At 31.2% G+C, this 13,318-nt stretch overlaps 1 protein-coding gene across 5 annotated transcripts in view; it reads right to left on the bottom strand.

The window, feature by feature from the left end:
• Positions 1 to 13,318, bottom strand: part of LOC100740507 (rap1 GTPase-activating protein 1) — a 253,514-nt gene that overhangs the window by 90,379 nt on the left and 149,817 nt on the right. For all 5 annotated transcript variants that reach the window (XM_003490103.4, XM_012386551.3, XM_012386550.3 and 2 more), the window contains 2 exons: positions 2,931 to 3,036; positions 2,551 to 2,643 (listed from right to left, as the gene is read on the bottom strand). In XM_003490103.4, coding sequence (XP_003490151.1) covers positions 2,551 to 2,643; positions 2,931 to 3,036 — 199 coding nt within the window. The remainder of the gene's footprint in view (positions 1 to 2,550; positions 2,644 to 2,930; positions 3,037 to 13,318) is intronic.

Genomic DNA, 13,318 nt, shown 5'->3' on the forward strand with positions numbered 1-13,318 from the left:
AGTGGATTGAAATCGAGGTACATGATTGGTCTTTCGATGAAAATCACGAAAGTGTGCTTACCATTATTAGCCATTATTTACTTTTATTAATTCCTTTCGATTATTGCTCGATGCATACGATTAAATGACGACCGTTCGATAAAATTTTCTATTTAATTCAATTGAAATTTTTAATTTGACGAAGTTTTATAAAATTGAAAGCTACGAGTATTATTTTAACATTAATTTATAAATGTGTAAAGTATAGTAATATAATAAATGAATTTAATTAAATATAGAAAGTTAAGTAATTCTAGATCTACCTCGTAAATAAAATAGTTAATTACATGAATTCGTATCATTTCATAGAGATGATAAATATACATTTAGAACTTAAATGTTATTCATCATCTTATTGTTATGTGTTTCAAATGAATTTAATTCATGTGTAATATTTAATAAATTTAAGATTTTTATACTGAAAATTTATCAAATATATAGACTGGGAACTCTCCTAATTATATTGGTTGTTATCATTAGCTGTTAATCTCGTTATTAGTACCGTATTGTTAGCAATTTTTTTACTTCGATATTAAGAATATTTTCTTTCATATTTTTATTATTTAGAAAATAAAGTAAAATAAAATAAAAAGAATATATATCTCCCTACAGAAGTTTCATTATTTAAACAATACAACATGAGTCCAATGAGAAATCGTCCGACAGTTGCCAATTTCAGAAATAATGTTTATTAAAATAAACCTTAATATTATGTATTTAATTTTCTACCAAAACCAGTGAAAATGACTGGTCTTTAAAAAATACGTAATAATAGAATATTTTTATATTTATTGATTTATTACCTTCTTACAGAAGGAATTCCATATTACATAGTACATTTTTGGTATTATTAATCCATCTGGGACCATGACCCCTAAATGAGGGTTAACACATTTATAAAATTGTAGAACTAGTCATTTTGACTGCTGTGGTATTTCTAGTATTAACGCACGTCACTTTCAATTCGTTTTGTAAAACAAAAAGTTTTATTACGTACATTTATTTACATCCTAGATGTACTAAATGTCCAATAAATTGTTCAGTAGCATCAGAAAGGAAATGTATGATACTAACTGTCAGGACGAATGGGGAAAAATACTTTCAAAGCTAGAAAACGATAGAAGGATCGTGAAAATGGCAGTATTTGACAAATTATTTCCGGTATTAGGAAAGAACACGATTAACACGTAAATAAAATGCTGTTCAAGTTGGTATCATAAAATTTGTGTAATTTGTTTAATAACAAAAGATATGAGACTTATACTGAATTAAACAAATATATTACGTCACCTTACTTTCCTAGTACGTGTTTGCTACTATGCCATTATTTTTTTTTTGTAGATAAATATTTCTCTATCAGGAAATACCCTTTAAGCGAACGACGATGCTTCTATGCTAATCCGTAGACTGGGATTTCCACTAGAGTGCTTATACTGACTACGCCTAGTATTATATTTGGATCATGAGTGGAAACGTTAGATATTCATATCATGGATAACTTAATCCAATTGTGGTTATACGACGTATCAATTAATTAGAATTTATGCATTGATATTGATAGTAACATGTATCGGAGTAAAATAATTTGTGCCTGATTAAGCTATTCGTCTCTTACAAGCATTAGAAAACTAGTAGCTATATTTCTAAAGAAAGTATCCCATTACCGTACATAAATATATGCATTTTTTAAAGCTAAACAGCAATTTGAAATAGTTTTCATACGATGTAATTTAGTTATAGACTATGGATATAAGGAGTTGTAATAATTTTATTCTATATTTTCATTGCAGAATACTATAATATGAGGAAATAAATTTTGAAATTAAAAAGTTAATTCCTAGTAATATAGGGTAATGTAATTTCTAAGTTGCAGATCACAGACATAAAGCGAAGATTTTTTCAAGCTTCATTAAATTTATAACAGTTTTCATTTCACTTGATTATTTAACTCTCTACTAATTATTAGTTACTGTTATAATAATGTACAATTAAAATGATAATTATATGTCTGACGGATATTTTATTAATATCTATCTTGTTGTTGAAAGTGGATATAAATAGCCTTGCTCCACTTGAAATCCGATCAGATCATAAAATTTAATCATTTGATATAATGAGCAGTTCGATTGTATATTTTGTCTTTACAATTCTCATTGTGGGAATTTTTAATTAGGATGAAAATCATATATGTGAAAGGCAAAGCAACTTGTTACACGAAAAGTAAATTATGAAATCTTTGAATTTCAATTAGTTATATATCGACAGCAATAAAAGTACCTAAGTCCCTTAACGAACTGTAAGAAGGTCGAAGTTGAACAAAATAAAATATTTCAATGTATATGGTTGGACGATTACAGATGATAGTGGTTATTAGCGAAAGATATTAGCCTTCGTAAACTTCTTAATGGAGCATTTTAATCCAGCCAATCTTTCTAGAACCAAAGCTTCTGGAAAGCATGGATTCGACTCAGCAGAATGGAACATGAATAAGCATCTTAATGTGTCTCTTACCTGAGAGAAATACGGTGGTAAAACGCATCGTTGATCATCAAGACGCGAACACTGCACTCTTTCCAGCAATTCGAATAAATCTTGCGTAGTACCCTACAGAAACAGAAAACCGTAGCGTTGACACGGCTAATTCGAACGAGTTTCCATCGCAAAATCAGTCGCGACATTTTGGAATTTTTGATAGAAATTGTTAAATCTACAGTAAGTAGAAGAAATATTCATACAGTAGTTAATTTCAACGAAACGAATTTTGTAAAACTACTCATATTTGGGACATTTTAACTAATAAGAAATGTGTACATATTGTTAAGAATCTGGAATATGGACTTCATTAAAAAAAAAAAAATATTATTTCTCGTTTATTTCGAGCACAGCCTTACCTTTATCTTTTCCTGGTTGGCACCTTGAATATCTTGTCTTTCATCTTCGACAGCGGTACGCCGGGATTCAGCCTCACAATACACCGATTGTTCGAGCTGTTGTCTCCTAGAAGAAAAAGATTAAACGTTTATATAGAGATTTCGTATATTAAATTGTAATGTTATACTATTATTTATTATTGCATATTATTATATACTAATGATATACAATATTAAATACTACAAATGTAATTCACTCTGCGTAACATCTATATTCTTGTTATTTTAAATTATTTTTAATTTCCACTGTGTGTTATACGGCATTAGGATTCAAATTATGCTTTCTGTAGAAAATATCTCTTTGGACGAAAGTGCTTAAAAACTTCAAACAGAGAATCTTTCTTTTCAAAGATTATTAATCTACAGCCGCAAGTAACAATTAACGTACAGAGTATTAGAAAATACGAATTTAACGAAATAACAGACGACGAATCTTTATTAAATCTTGTTAGGATTTTATATAAATTATCAACATCGTATTTTACTTCTATATGTATCCTTTCGTGTTACACTCCGGTTTACAAACTGCTCTAATCGAGTTCCGTTCTATTTTTGATACCATCCATCACTCCTTATCGTATCGAACGGTTAAGACACTAGGCTATTTAGAAGTGAAACATCAAGAAGCAGATGGGCCAGAACTTGGAGTTGTTAATGGCTACTCTCGACGTTCCCGAAAAAGTCGTGAAGATCACCTAATTCGAGCCTCTCCTACGAAGATTCTCCGAAACAACCGCGCATCTGGTAGCAGCTGCTGATTTTTAAGCCATCGCTTCATGTCTCACTATCGAATCTTTCTGTTCGTTTGATTTGTTCTCACATTCTTCTAATTGCAATTATCAGGGAAAAAATAACGTTGATCGACTCGCATCGGCGAAAAAAAGCATTGATTTTTTAAAAAATGCAAAAAATATTTCTGAACGTAACAACGCACCACTTCGTCGATGAAATTTGGCAGCAAAAAGAATGATGCTCGTGAAACGTTATATTTGATGTAGTTCGTAATTAGCGAAAACTAATTTCAAATTACGATGCTAAGCGTATATTAGGAAAAAATTGTTTGGTTAAAAATAAACCCAAACTTTCACTTTCTTTTTTTTTCTACACTTTGTAATTTGTCTATGTTGTATGAACACATAATATTATAAATACATGATCACCGATAACCTTTACGCACTATGCTTAATGAGTAAAGGGCAGTCATTTGATTCTACTAAAATTTTATGTCATAATATTGCCAAGCACGGCTGATTGGTTGGCTTTTATTAGTTACTTTTTTACGCATCCTGAGCATCTAAGTAGAAAACAGATTTCAGCTGGCTCTGTTTCAAATTATTTTAAAATTTTGTTTAAAATAATCGATACTTTGAAAATATCTAATATAAGCATTTTGTGAAATTTAGAATGCGCAAACGTTGGATTTTGTCTTATCATAATCGATCGTTTCATATTTGTCATTACTTGTTTGCCAAGTATTTGTGTTTAAATTCAATTATTACAATTTTAGAAATCTTATAAATATATGAAGCAAATTTAATGTATATTTAATATATATTATAAATTTTATATTTATATATCTTATATACATATACGTATATTTTATATAAAATGATACATTGTATACATATATATAATATATAAAACAAAATAACAACTTACGAGTAATGGTATTTTGTTTGAAAATAATAATATATATATAGAATCATACACTCGTATATCTATATTTTTTAAATTTTTATCGACCGTTGTTCTGTATTCAATTTAATTAGTATATATACTAAAACTAAACGATATCTTTGTAATTATTATTTTTAAGAATTAAGACAAATATGAAAAAGTATAATCTTTTTTCTCATAAATAAATAATTATAATGGGCTATTTCGAATAAAAGAGGTTTGTCAAGCAATAACGAAAAATATGAAAATTTATCGTAAAGAAACGAAGAGTTTCTGGTTATAAGCTATTAACGAAGAACTTTTAACTCCTGAGGAAATTTTCAAGATTGTTTCGTGCTAAACAAATTAATTTCCAATAAATTCATTGTAATCTGCAATAAATTTCAAATAACCTTACACCGCAGCGTTAATCTACTCAAGTATATAGAAGTATAATTACGTTGTAGACGAGAGAGAAAATTTACTTCCATTTACAAATAAATTCCATTGCAAAGTAGAAAAGTGCATTTCTTGCTATTGAATTCCCTCTAATATAATAATTTATTCTCTTGATGTTAGAAATGTAGTTTTAGAAATTTCTTTAGAAAACATTAATATTTTCTACGATTCGTCACTATTTTCTCTTATCTCCACTTTCCTGTGTTACTAGACACAAATGCACGTATCTGTTTACAATAGGTCGCGAACAACCAATTTAAGTGTGAATTCAAGCCGATATATTATGCAAATTCAACATCGTCGGGGTCGACCTCGCTTTCAACCAATTCTGCCTTCGAAAAATTCGATAGTACGGCTTAAACGTACAAAAGCAAGAACGTTCGAATCTCTTGTTGTAAACCCTGCGAGGTATTGATTCGGAGGTTCCAATCTTTTCGACAATCTAGTTTGACTGTGAAAAATGGAAAAGTTACAGAATCGCTTAAAGGTAACTGGGTTATGTTACGTTGAACAGGATACATATATTTTACGTGGTTCAAGTATAATATTATCAATAAGAGAATTTGCAATAATTTTATCCTTTAACAAATATATTTATAAACATATATTTATCCCGTACCCTTAAATACAGCTACATATATAGAATATTGTAGAATGATAAAATTGGGTTTTGAAAATGTACAATATATAGTGACGATAGTGGTATCTGTAATTGTCAACTTGCTACTTGAATATCTAAGAAAGCGTTAATCTTTAAAACGTTTAATTTCTATGCTACATATAAGTAAGTTAAAAAAGATTTTTCTTAACTAACAAAAAGGTTATTACGATTACTTTAGCAGTGACACTTACAACTAATGGACATACATATCAATGTATGGTTGCTAACTGTTTTATTAACCCCAAGTTAGTGTTACAAGAGCTGACTTTCTTTTATTTTTATAAATTTTTAATGAGAAAGATTTCGGAGATAACAGACTCCTTAGCTGATTTCACAATTTCATTCTTCTTTTATATCCTTCAAGATTTTTTTAATTTTTGGAAAATTAATACACAGAAATGGATGACTCAGTAATCGTAAAATTCGACTGGGATTGTAATTTAAATGTATTATCTACTAATTCCATGACAAAGATAGTAGATGGTATTGATTTATTATTGCACAAGTTATTAATTTATTATTATATGTTGTATACTTTGTTGTTACTGCAAATCGATCGAAACAATTGGATACGAACGGTAGCATTTAAGTAGTATTCTTTAATTTAAATTAAACAATGAAATGAAATATCAAAGGCTTCGTAAATTTACTCGGGCAGAGAATTTAACTGTTTGGAATGCAAAAATCTCGTATTGCACTCGGCGACCGTAATATGGAAACTACCGTTAAAATTGTATTTAAGCGAGAAAGGAAATCAGAACTCGATGCGAGACGAATAATGTAATTTTCGCGTTGTAGTTGAAATTCTGGGGAAGAAAGGCATATTTATTTCACAAAGCTGTAATGCGCTCGACGATGCTAAACTCGATTAGGAGAAACGAAGCGCTGGTATTCGTTCCAGTCTCGGTTTCACAGTTTTAGCAGAGAATTGTTCCATTTTGATGAATAAATTAAAATACCAAACCAGACTGGCTTTATAACTTTAAACAAAACAACCTAAACACACTTTACTTCTTTCTCGATTTTTTAATTGCAACAAATATTTTATCGTTCTGATATTATTCTACAGGAACAAATTGAAAGGATCGCGACAATAGAAAAATAGTATCGTATATTAAATATCTTATCTTGTAAATAAAATATGATCATTCGCTTAATTATATGTATATCTCATCTGGTGAAGAAAGATAATAAAGATCAAGATCTTTCATTTGGTGTAAAAGGAGCAAGCTTCGAGCGATAATTGAGACTTGGTAGCAAAAGAATAATTATAAAACCGTTTTGAGATATAAATTACAAATTGTAAATTATTAAATTATAAATCGATTATATAATTGCACAAAGCGACATGTGGTTTCGTAATAAGCGAATTGGAAGGTACAGATAACTTGAGATAGTATAATCTAGGCAACATGGGATGTAATTTGTTGCGACAATTATATAATGCATTTTAAAGGTGACTTTACTCTTTAAATTTTTTATTTCATTACTAAATTTCGTTCGCGACTTAGTGCGTGTAGAGCTGGAGAAAACTGATATTTTTTCCTATGTTTTTGTTTGATATTATAATACTTCTATATAAACTACAAATTTTAGTTCTATTACTGGTAAGAATTGATATTGATTTTTTAAATTTCTTTTAATTTTAACTTATTATAATTTATTTTAATTTTAAACTTAAAAATAAACCGATTATGTATAATTATCGGTAAGAAAAATATTCTTCTCTTAGGTTGGGCCTAATTGAGGCAGACGTTATTGTGTGATTAAGCCGTTGATGGAATCAACCACTTGCGAATAATTTTTTATTCGTCGCTTGTCACCATACATTCTCAATGAATAACCGAGTTAAACTAGCTCTCGTTTTTATTTTCTACCATAGGATGAGCCTAAAAAATGTTGTTTCTACGACGTCATTTTCTTCGACGTAATAATAGAAGCAAACAACAACGTTTTCTCTTTGAAATTCATTATGTTCTTAGGCTTGTAGTGTGGTTGTTTGTCGTCGGTACGGTCTTCAAGCGACCAATAAAAAATGGTTCGTGAGTGGTTGATTCCACCGACTGCCCAACCACACAATAACTACAAGCAACCACCGTTTTGTGGTTGTGACGTGTTCTAAAATGGTTCGCCTGAGTTAGACCTTAGACCTATACCCACATACCACTCGACTATCAGTCGAGTGAGGTGCAATCGTGCGATGAACCAGGCTGCGTTAATTCAACTTGAGTCGCATTCATGCTCACGATTCGGTTTTCTGAGTAATAAAATAATGTCTACCTGAAGGAAATGTACTTTCGCTTCTAATTGTGCGGTAAGAGAATTATGGAAATCCGTTGAATAGTTTCTGAGATTATCTCCAACATACATACAGACCTTTTCTCTTTATATAATAATATTAATGATATCATATATAATATATTAATATTTCTAAATACACACACACAAAATACAATTACAATCATTTTGAGCGTTATTACTAGATCAACTTAAAATTGACTTGCAAGAACAATTTAACTGCCAACACACATTTATCATTTTCTTCCAAATTGTTTTTTCATCTCGTTCAATTTTAACTTCGCCTGCTTTATCATTGTTATAAAATGTATACATTACCCAAACGTCTGTAATAATTATCGGGCATTATAGGATAACATCAGCAGTTGCAACGTAAGCGCAAGCATCATAATACTAACAGAACTTTCACGGTCGAAAGTGTTAACTGCAGTACTCTTAACTGTTCGAATGCTCCAAATTGCTCGAGCAGATGTGCGTTCCGATTTGAAGTGTCCGCGCCCAAAGGCCAAGATATTTCCGGCAATATGCTCTAACATACGGTGCCTTCGATGTAACTTTAACCTTGCTTTGTGACACTTTAGATGACTGTCCTCGAAATCGACCGAGTGGGAGCGGTACCCTTCCATTGATGGAAGAGTCGATCAACTGACTTGAACATTTTTTTTAAAGAGAACTTTAATATTCAATATTATTGTTGTAGAACAGTCAGTGAAAAAATTGTACAGTATCACATTCGATTGTCGTATGAAGTAAAATAAAATAACATAAATAAATCGGTTAAACTCACGAAACTTAAACATTCGTGTAAGTCTATCTACAATCAAATCATCGTGAAGTAAATACATTCTTTGAAGCTCCTATAATATCTCATGGATTGAAAGCTACATACTGTATCTGTATCTATGATTTATAAGTATTATTTTATACGTTTATTACTGTACAATTTTGTCTTATTACTACATCATTGCTGTTGAGCAATCTGTTTATTTCTTTAAAATCAAGTTTTCCATTTGTAACACGTATAATTGCCAAATAACCCTTTTTTTTGTTTTTTAGAGATTTAAAGTTTATTGAGTCCAAGAATACAGTTTTAGGTACATATTCACAATAAACGGTGATTTTTTGTAATGGTATGTTAGGCAAAGGTACCGATACGCGGCGGTACGACGTAGCCATGCTGTATTATGTATCGGCGCTTTACATTTTTCATTGTATGATACAATTTTTGGGTTTAAGCCGCTGGGGAGTGGAGCTTTTTTATGTATTTTTTTTTTATTTTTTTTTCTGTCCTGAAAACTTGGTCGCAAAACAGGACGTTTCGGTAGTTTGCTGGACGCTTCGGTAGTTTGCCAAATAACCCTCTTTAGCATCATGTGATTTGAAAATCACCTACGTACGTTACATGTCTATGTACGTTTACACTTTGTTATTCCGCTTCGTCGCTATATTATTGCTATTAAGCATTTTGTTTATAACGATTATTAGTTTCCGTTAATCATAAACGGAAACAACAGAAATAATGCTAATAAACCTAACAAAATAGACGTAATAAATAAAAGTCACATTAAACTCACGTATTCACACCTACTTTCTAAGACCGAATGTCCCATTTGCAACGTGTATAATTGCCAGATAGATCTCTATAATCTATAGCATGACACGATTTAAAAATTACATGCTTATATGCATCTATTATACCTTTTAAGTATTAGTTTGTACGTTTATTACCTACTGTACACTATTTCCTTTTATTACTATATCGTTACATCGCAATTACGCAATGTATATGTAAGAGTTACTAGTTTCTATTCCTCGCCTCAGAATGAAAATGTAATCAACCGTAATAGTAGCTGCCTAGAAGCGCGGAAAAATTCGATTACAGAGTTTAAATTGCTCAAAGTAGATGTACTGATTATATACTTCGCTGTGTACCTGTTCTACTTTCCAAATTAATAAAACTTCCAATGAAAATTTCAGAGTTCATAAGCAATTATTAAGAGTATTCTCTATCTTAAGAGATTTAATGTTTTATATACTTATAGCTTGAGTTCCTCTAACTCGTAATGCTTTTAAGTGAAAATTTTCAACCTTTATTCATTTTAATAGAGCTACACTACCGTATTAAATAAAGATAGATTAACATACTTTATTAAAAATTGTTTACATACGCGTATTAAAAAATATTCTATAGGAAAATTCAAGTTCTCATACAACCATGTTAATGGATAAAAACATTGCAAGGATCACGGAAAATACGCGGGATAAGTTCATTTTTATGGTTCTCTTCTGATTTTAATATCACTTTATAATTCAAAAGAAAAATGGCATATTGAATCCAAGAAAGGAGAAATTTTTAAATAGTTACAGGCTCACGAAATTTTTCAAAAGATCAGCGTATTTCTCATATTACGGCAAACAATATTTCTGAGATATAATAAAATAAACAAAAATAAGCAGTGTCTTGTTTGTTTTGTAATTATCACTCTATTTTAATTACTTGAAAATCTCAAATAAGAAAGAAACCTATATCATCTTCTTTATTATCATCTAGTCTTTATTTGTTTTGATCCTAACACTCATTAAAATGAAAAAGATAGCAAAAGGTCTATAATTAATTGGTTCTTGAAATTAATCAAATAAAATATACGACGTATAATACGATTTCGTGTGACACCTCGATGCAAAGGAAATCGTAACTGTTATGGGCCAAATAAATGACGCGATCTTATCGTTAGCAGCGGCTGTTCGTCACCTCGTGGCGAGCAAAAGACATGGGGGAAAAATAACAACGACGAGTCGCTGGATTTCTGCAACTCATCCAGTTGATCATCCATTCGATCGCGATTGACCGAGTCGTATTCTGCGAGAATCGTGGATCGAGGATCTCTCGCGGCGCATCTTGCCGGTATTTCGTAACACCATCGCAAGAGATAAAGAAAGAGCTGTCCTTTCAATCGCAGAGAAAGGAAGACTGTGTGACGTGACAGTAATTTAAATAACCTAACTCTAAAGAAGCACCGTATCGACGTATCCCGTGATTGCTTCTTATTTTTCTGTCACTTTGATTACGATATAAAACGACCGGGTCAAATAAGACCCTGGCAATTCTATCTTATTATTTTACGTTCTATTGCCTGCATTCTGTTTGTGTTTCGTTGCGATTACATTGTATTCGTCTGTAATGCGTCGTTATTAAGAAAAATCGGAACATATTTCTTTGAGATTTGATCGTCTGTTTACTAACAGATGCAATTTAAATTTAAATTAAATTAAAACAAATATATGATTGCGATTATTAAACCGCGGATATCTAAGTAAATCCAAATTTTTGCGAATATAAATAAAAAGAAAACCTAAACAGAGATTTGTTTTATTCGGTAAATATTATAATGATTACTATACTCTGGACATTTGACGCATTTCTGTATTATTAGGCACATTCTGCGAATTTTTATACAAAAATTTTTCGACCCGATTTTTCACAAATGCATAAACATCTATAGTATAATGACGATTTAAAACTTCTAATTAAGAAATGTACCTAACGTATTGAAATAAATCTTTTATTACAGATTTTGTTTCATTTTTACAAGATAATTGTTTCCTTTCCTCTTTTTTTTCTTTTTTGCAACGTTAGTGTTAATTTTTAAGCAAAATCCATTATGTTCCTGCTCAATTATAATTTGCTATCTTTCGTTCCTTTTCTCGATTCATCAAAATCACTTTTACTGTGACGATCATTTCTAGAAAGAAAATGAACCAGAATTACTACACTCAATGCTAAGCTCTTTTTAGAAGAGCTTACACAATCGCGAGCAAAAGCTCGTAAAACTGTCCATTCGACCAATCGATGAAACATTAAGTCCTATCTGAAGTATAAATTTACATGTTATTAAATCCGTTCGATTCACGTCACTCATCAGCTTTCATAATAAATCCATCACCTTGATCAACGATATTTGGATCATGGGCGAATCTGGATTATCTTCAACGCATCCCTGAGCAAGATGAAAGGACGATTCGTTCCTGTCGAAACGCTATGAAAAGCGTTCGAAAATTCCACGTGCAACCAGCATGAAATCGCGAAATCTCGTTCAATAAGGAAACGTACACAGTTGTTGCCGAGATTTTCACGCAGGATTTAGAGATTCAATAACAACGCGTGCACGTAGCCGACGATTGAACGTTGCGAAAGAAGGTCGAACGAGCGAGAAAGCGGACAGCCAGGCCGGTCTGCCTCGACAAGGCAAATCGGCGAGCTTCTAAAACGAACTGCAATCATTCTGCGACTGGCATTTATCGTCGTATCTGTCGATAATCGCGCATTCCGCCTCGTCGAGTGCCATAAAGGAGCAGTGGCATAGCTCGAGTCGCGGGGTGTCCTACCATAGCTGGCTCTTGCCACTCGAAATCGGCACAGAGTAAGAAAAAACTACGGGAAAAGTAAATGTCCCGGTAGTTATTTCACCGTGATAGGAATAGCTTCCCGTTTTTTTTTTTTTTTTTTTTTTTTTTTTTTTGTAACGTTTAAAGTGTTTCGGATAGCTCGAGCTTTTCCCCTTCTCGCTCATCTTACTCCTTTGAAACAAGTTTTCATGTATAAATTGCTTTGAAACGAAACGGTATTGTCACTAATTATTCCAGTCTTTTTAGTGTGCACTGAACACAGACTGAGACCAAGCCTATGTTATTATGTCATTTCACAAATTCTGTCGCCTTTCTTTTATTAATTTTTAATGAGGTATTGATCGAAGTCTGTTGAAACCATGTTGTTTTGCCATTGTATGCTCTTTCTTAACTAGTATTTATTTTTTAGCAGATGTAAATAGGTAAAATTGGTAGAGGAAAGAATGACAACCGAAAGTCGAAATCGAAATTATTTGCAACAACACTGTATCCTTTATCAATTTTGTAAAAGGATGAAGCAGCGGTGGAAATTGAAAATGTTCAATTTATCTGCAAATGTATAAGAACACACTGAAGATGGTTTCGAAGTTTCAGAAAGGAAATTTTTAGTACAATATTTTGAGCAAATTCTGAATTACGAAGATTTTATAAGTTAGAGATCAAAAGTTAGATTTTAAATGGAAAAGGATAAGGGAAAATGCATCGGTAACTGAACTGGATTCTTTCTTCTAATCTCATGTTAAACTTTGATTAAAACTTATTAAGTGATCTAACGTAAAGAACAAATAACACGAATATCGCAAATCCGAGTAAATTTCAGTATCTAAATTTCTTTCGATAGATTTGAAATATTACTTGATGCAGTGAC

The sequence above is a fragment of the Bombus impatiens genome, unplaced genomic scaffold, assembly GCF_000188095.3.
Source record: "Bombus impatiens unplaced genomic scaffold, BIMP_2.2 scf_0396, whole genome shotgun sequence".
Classification (NCBI taxonomy): Eukaryota; Metazoa; Arthropoda; class Insecta; order Hymenoptera; family Apidae; genus Bombus; species Bombus impatiens.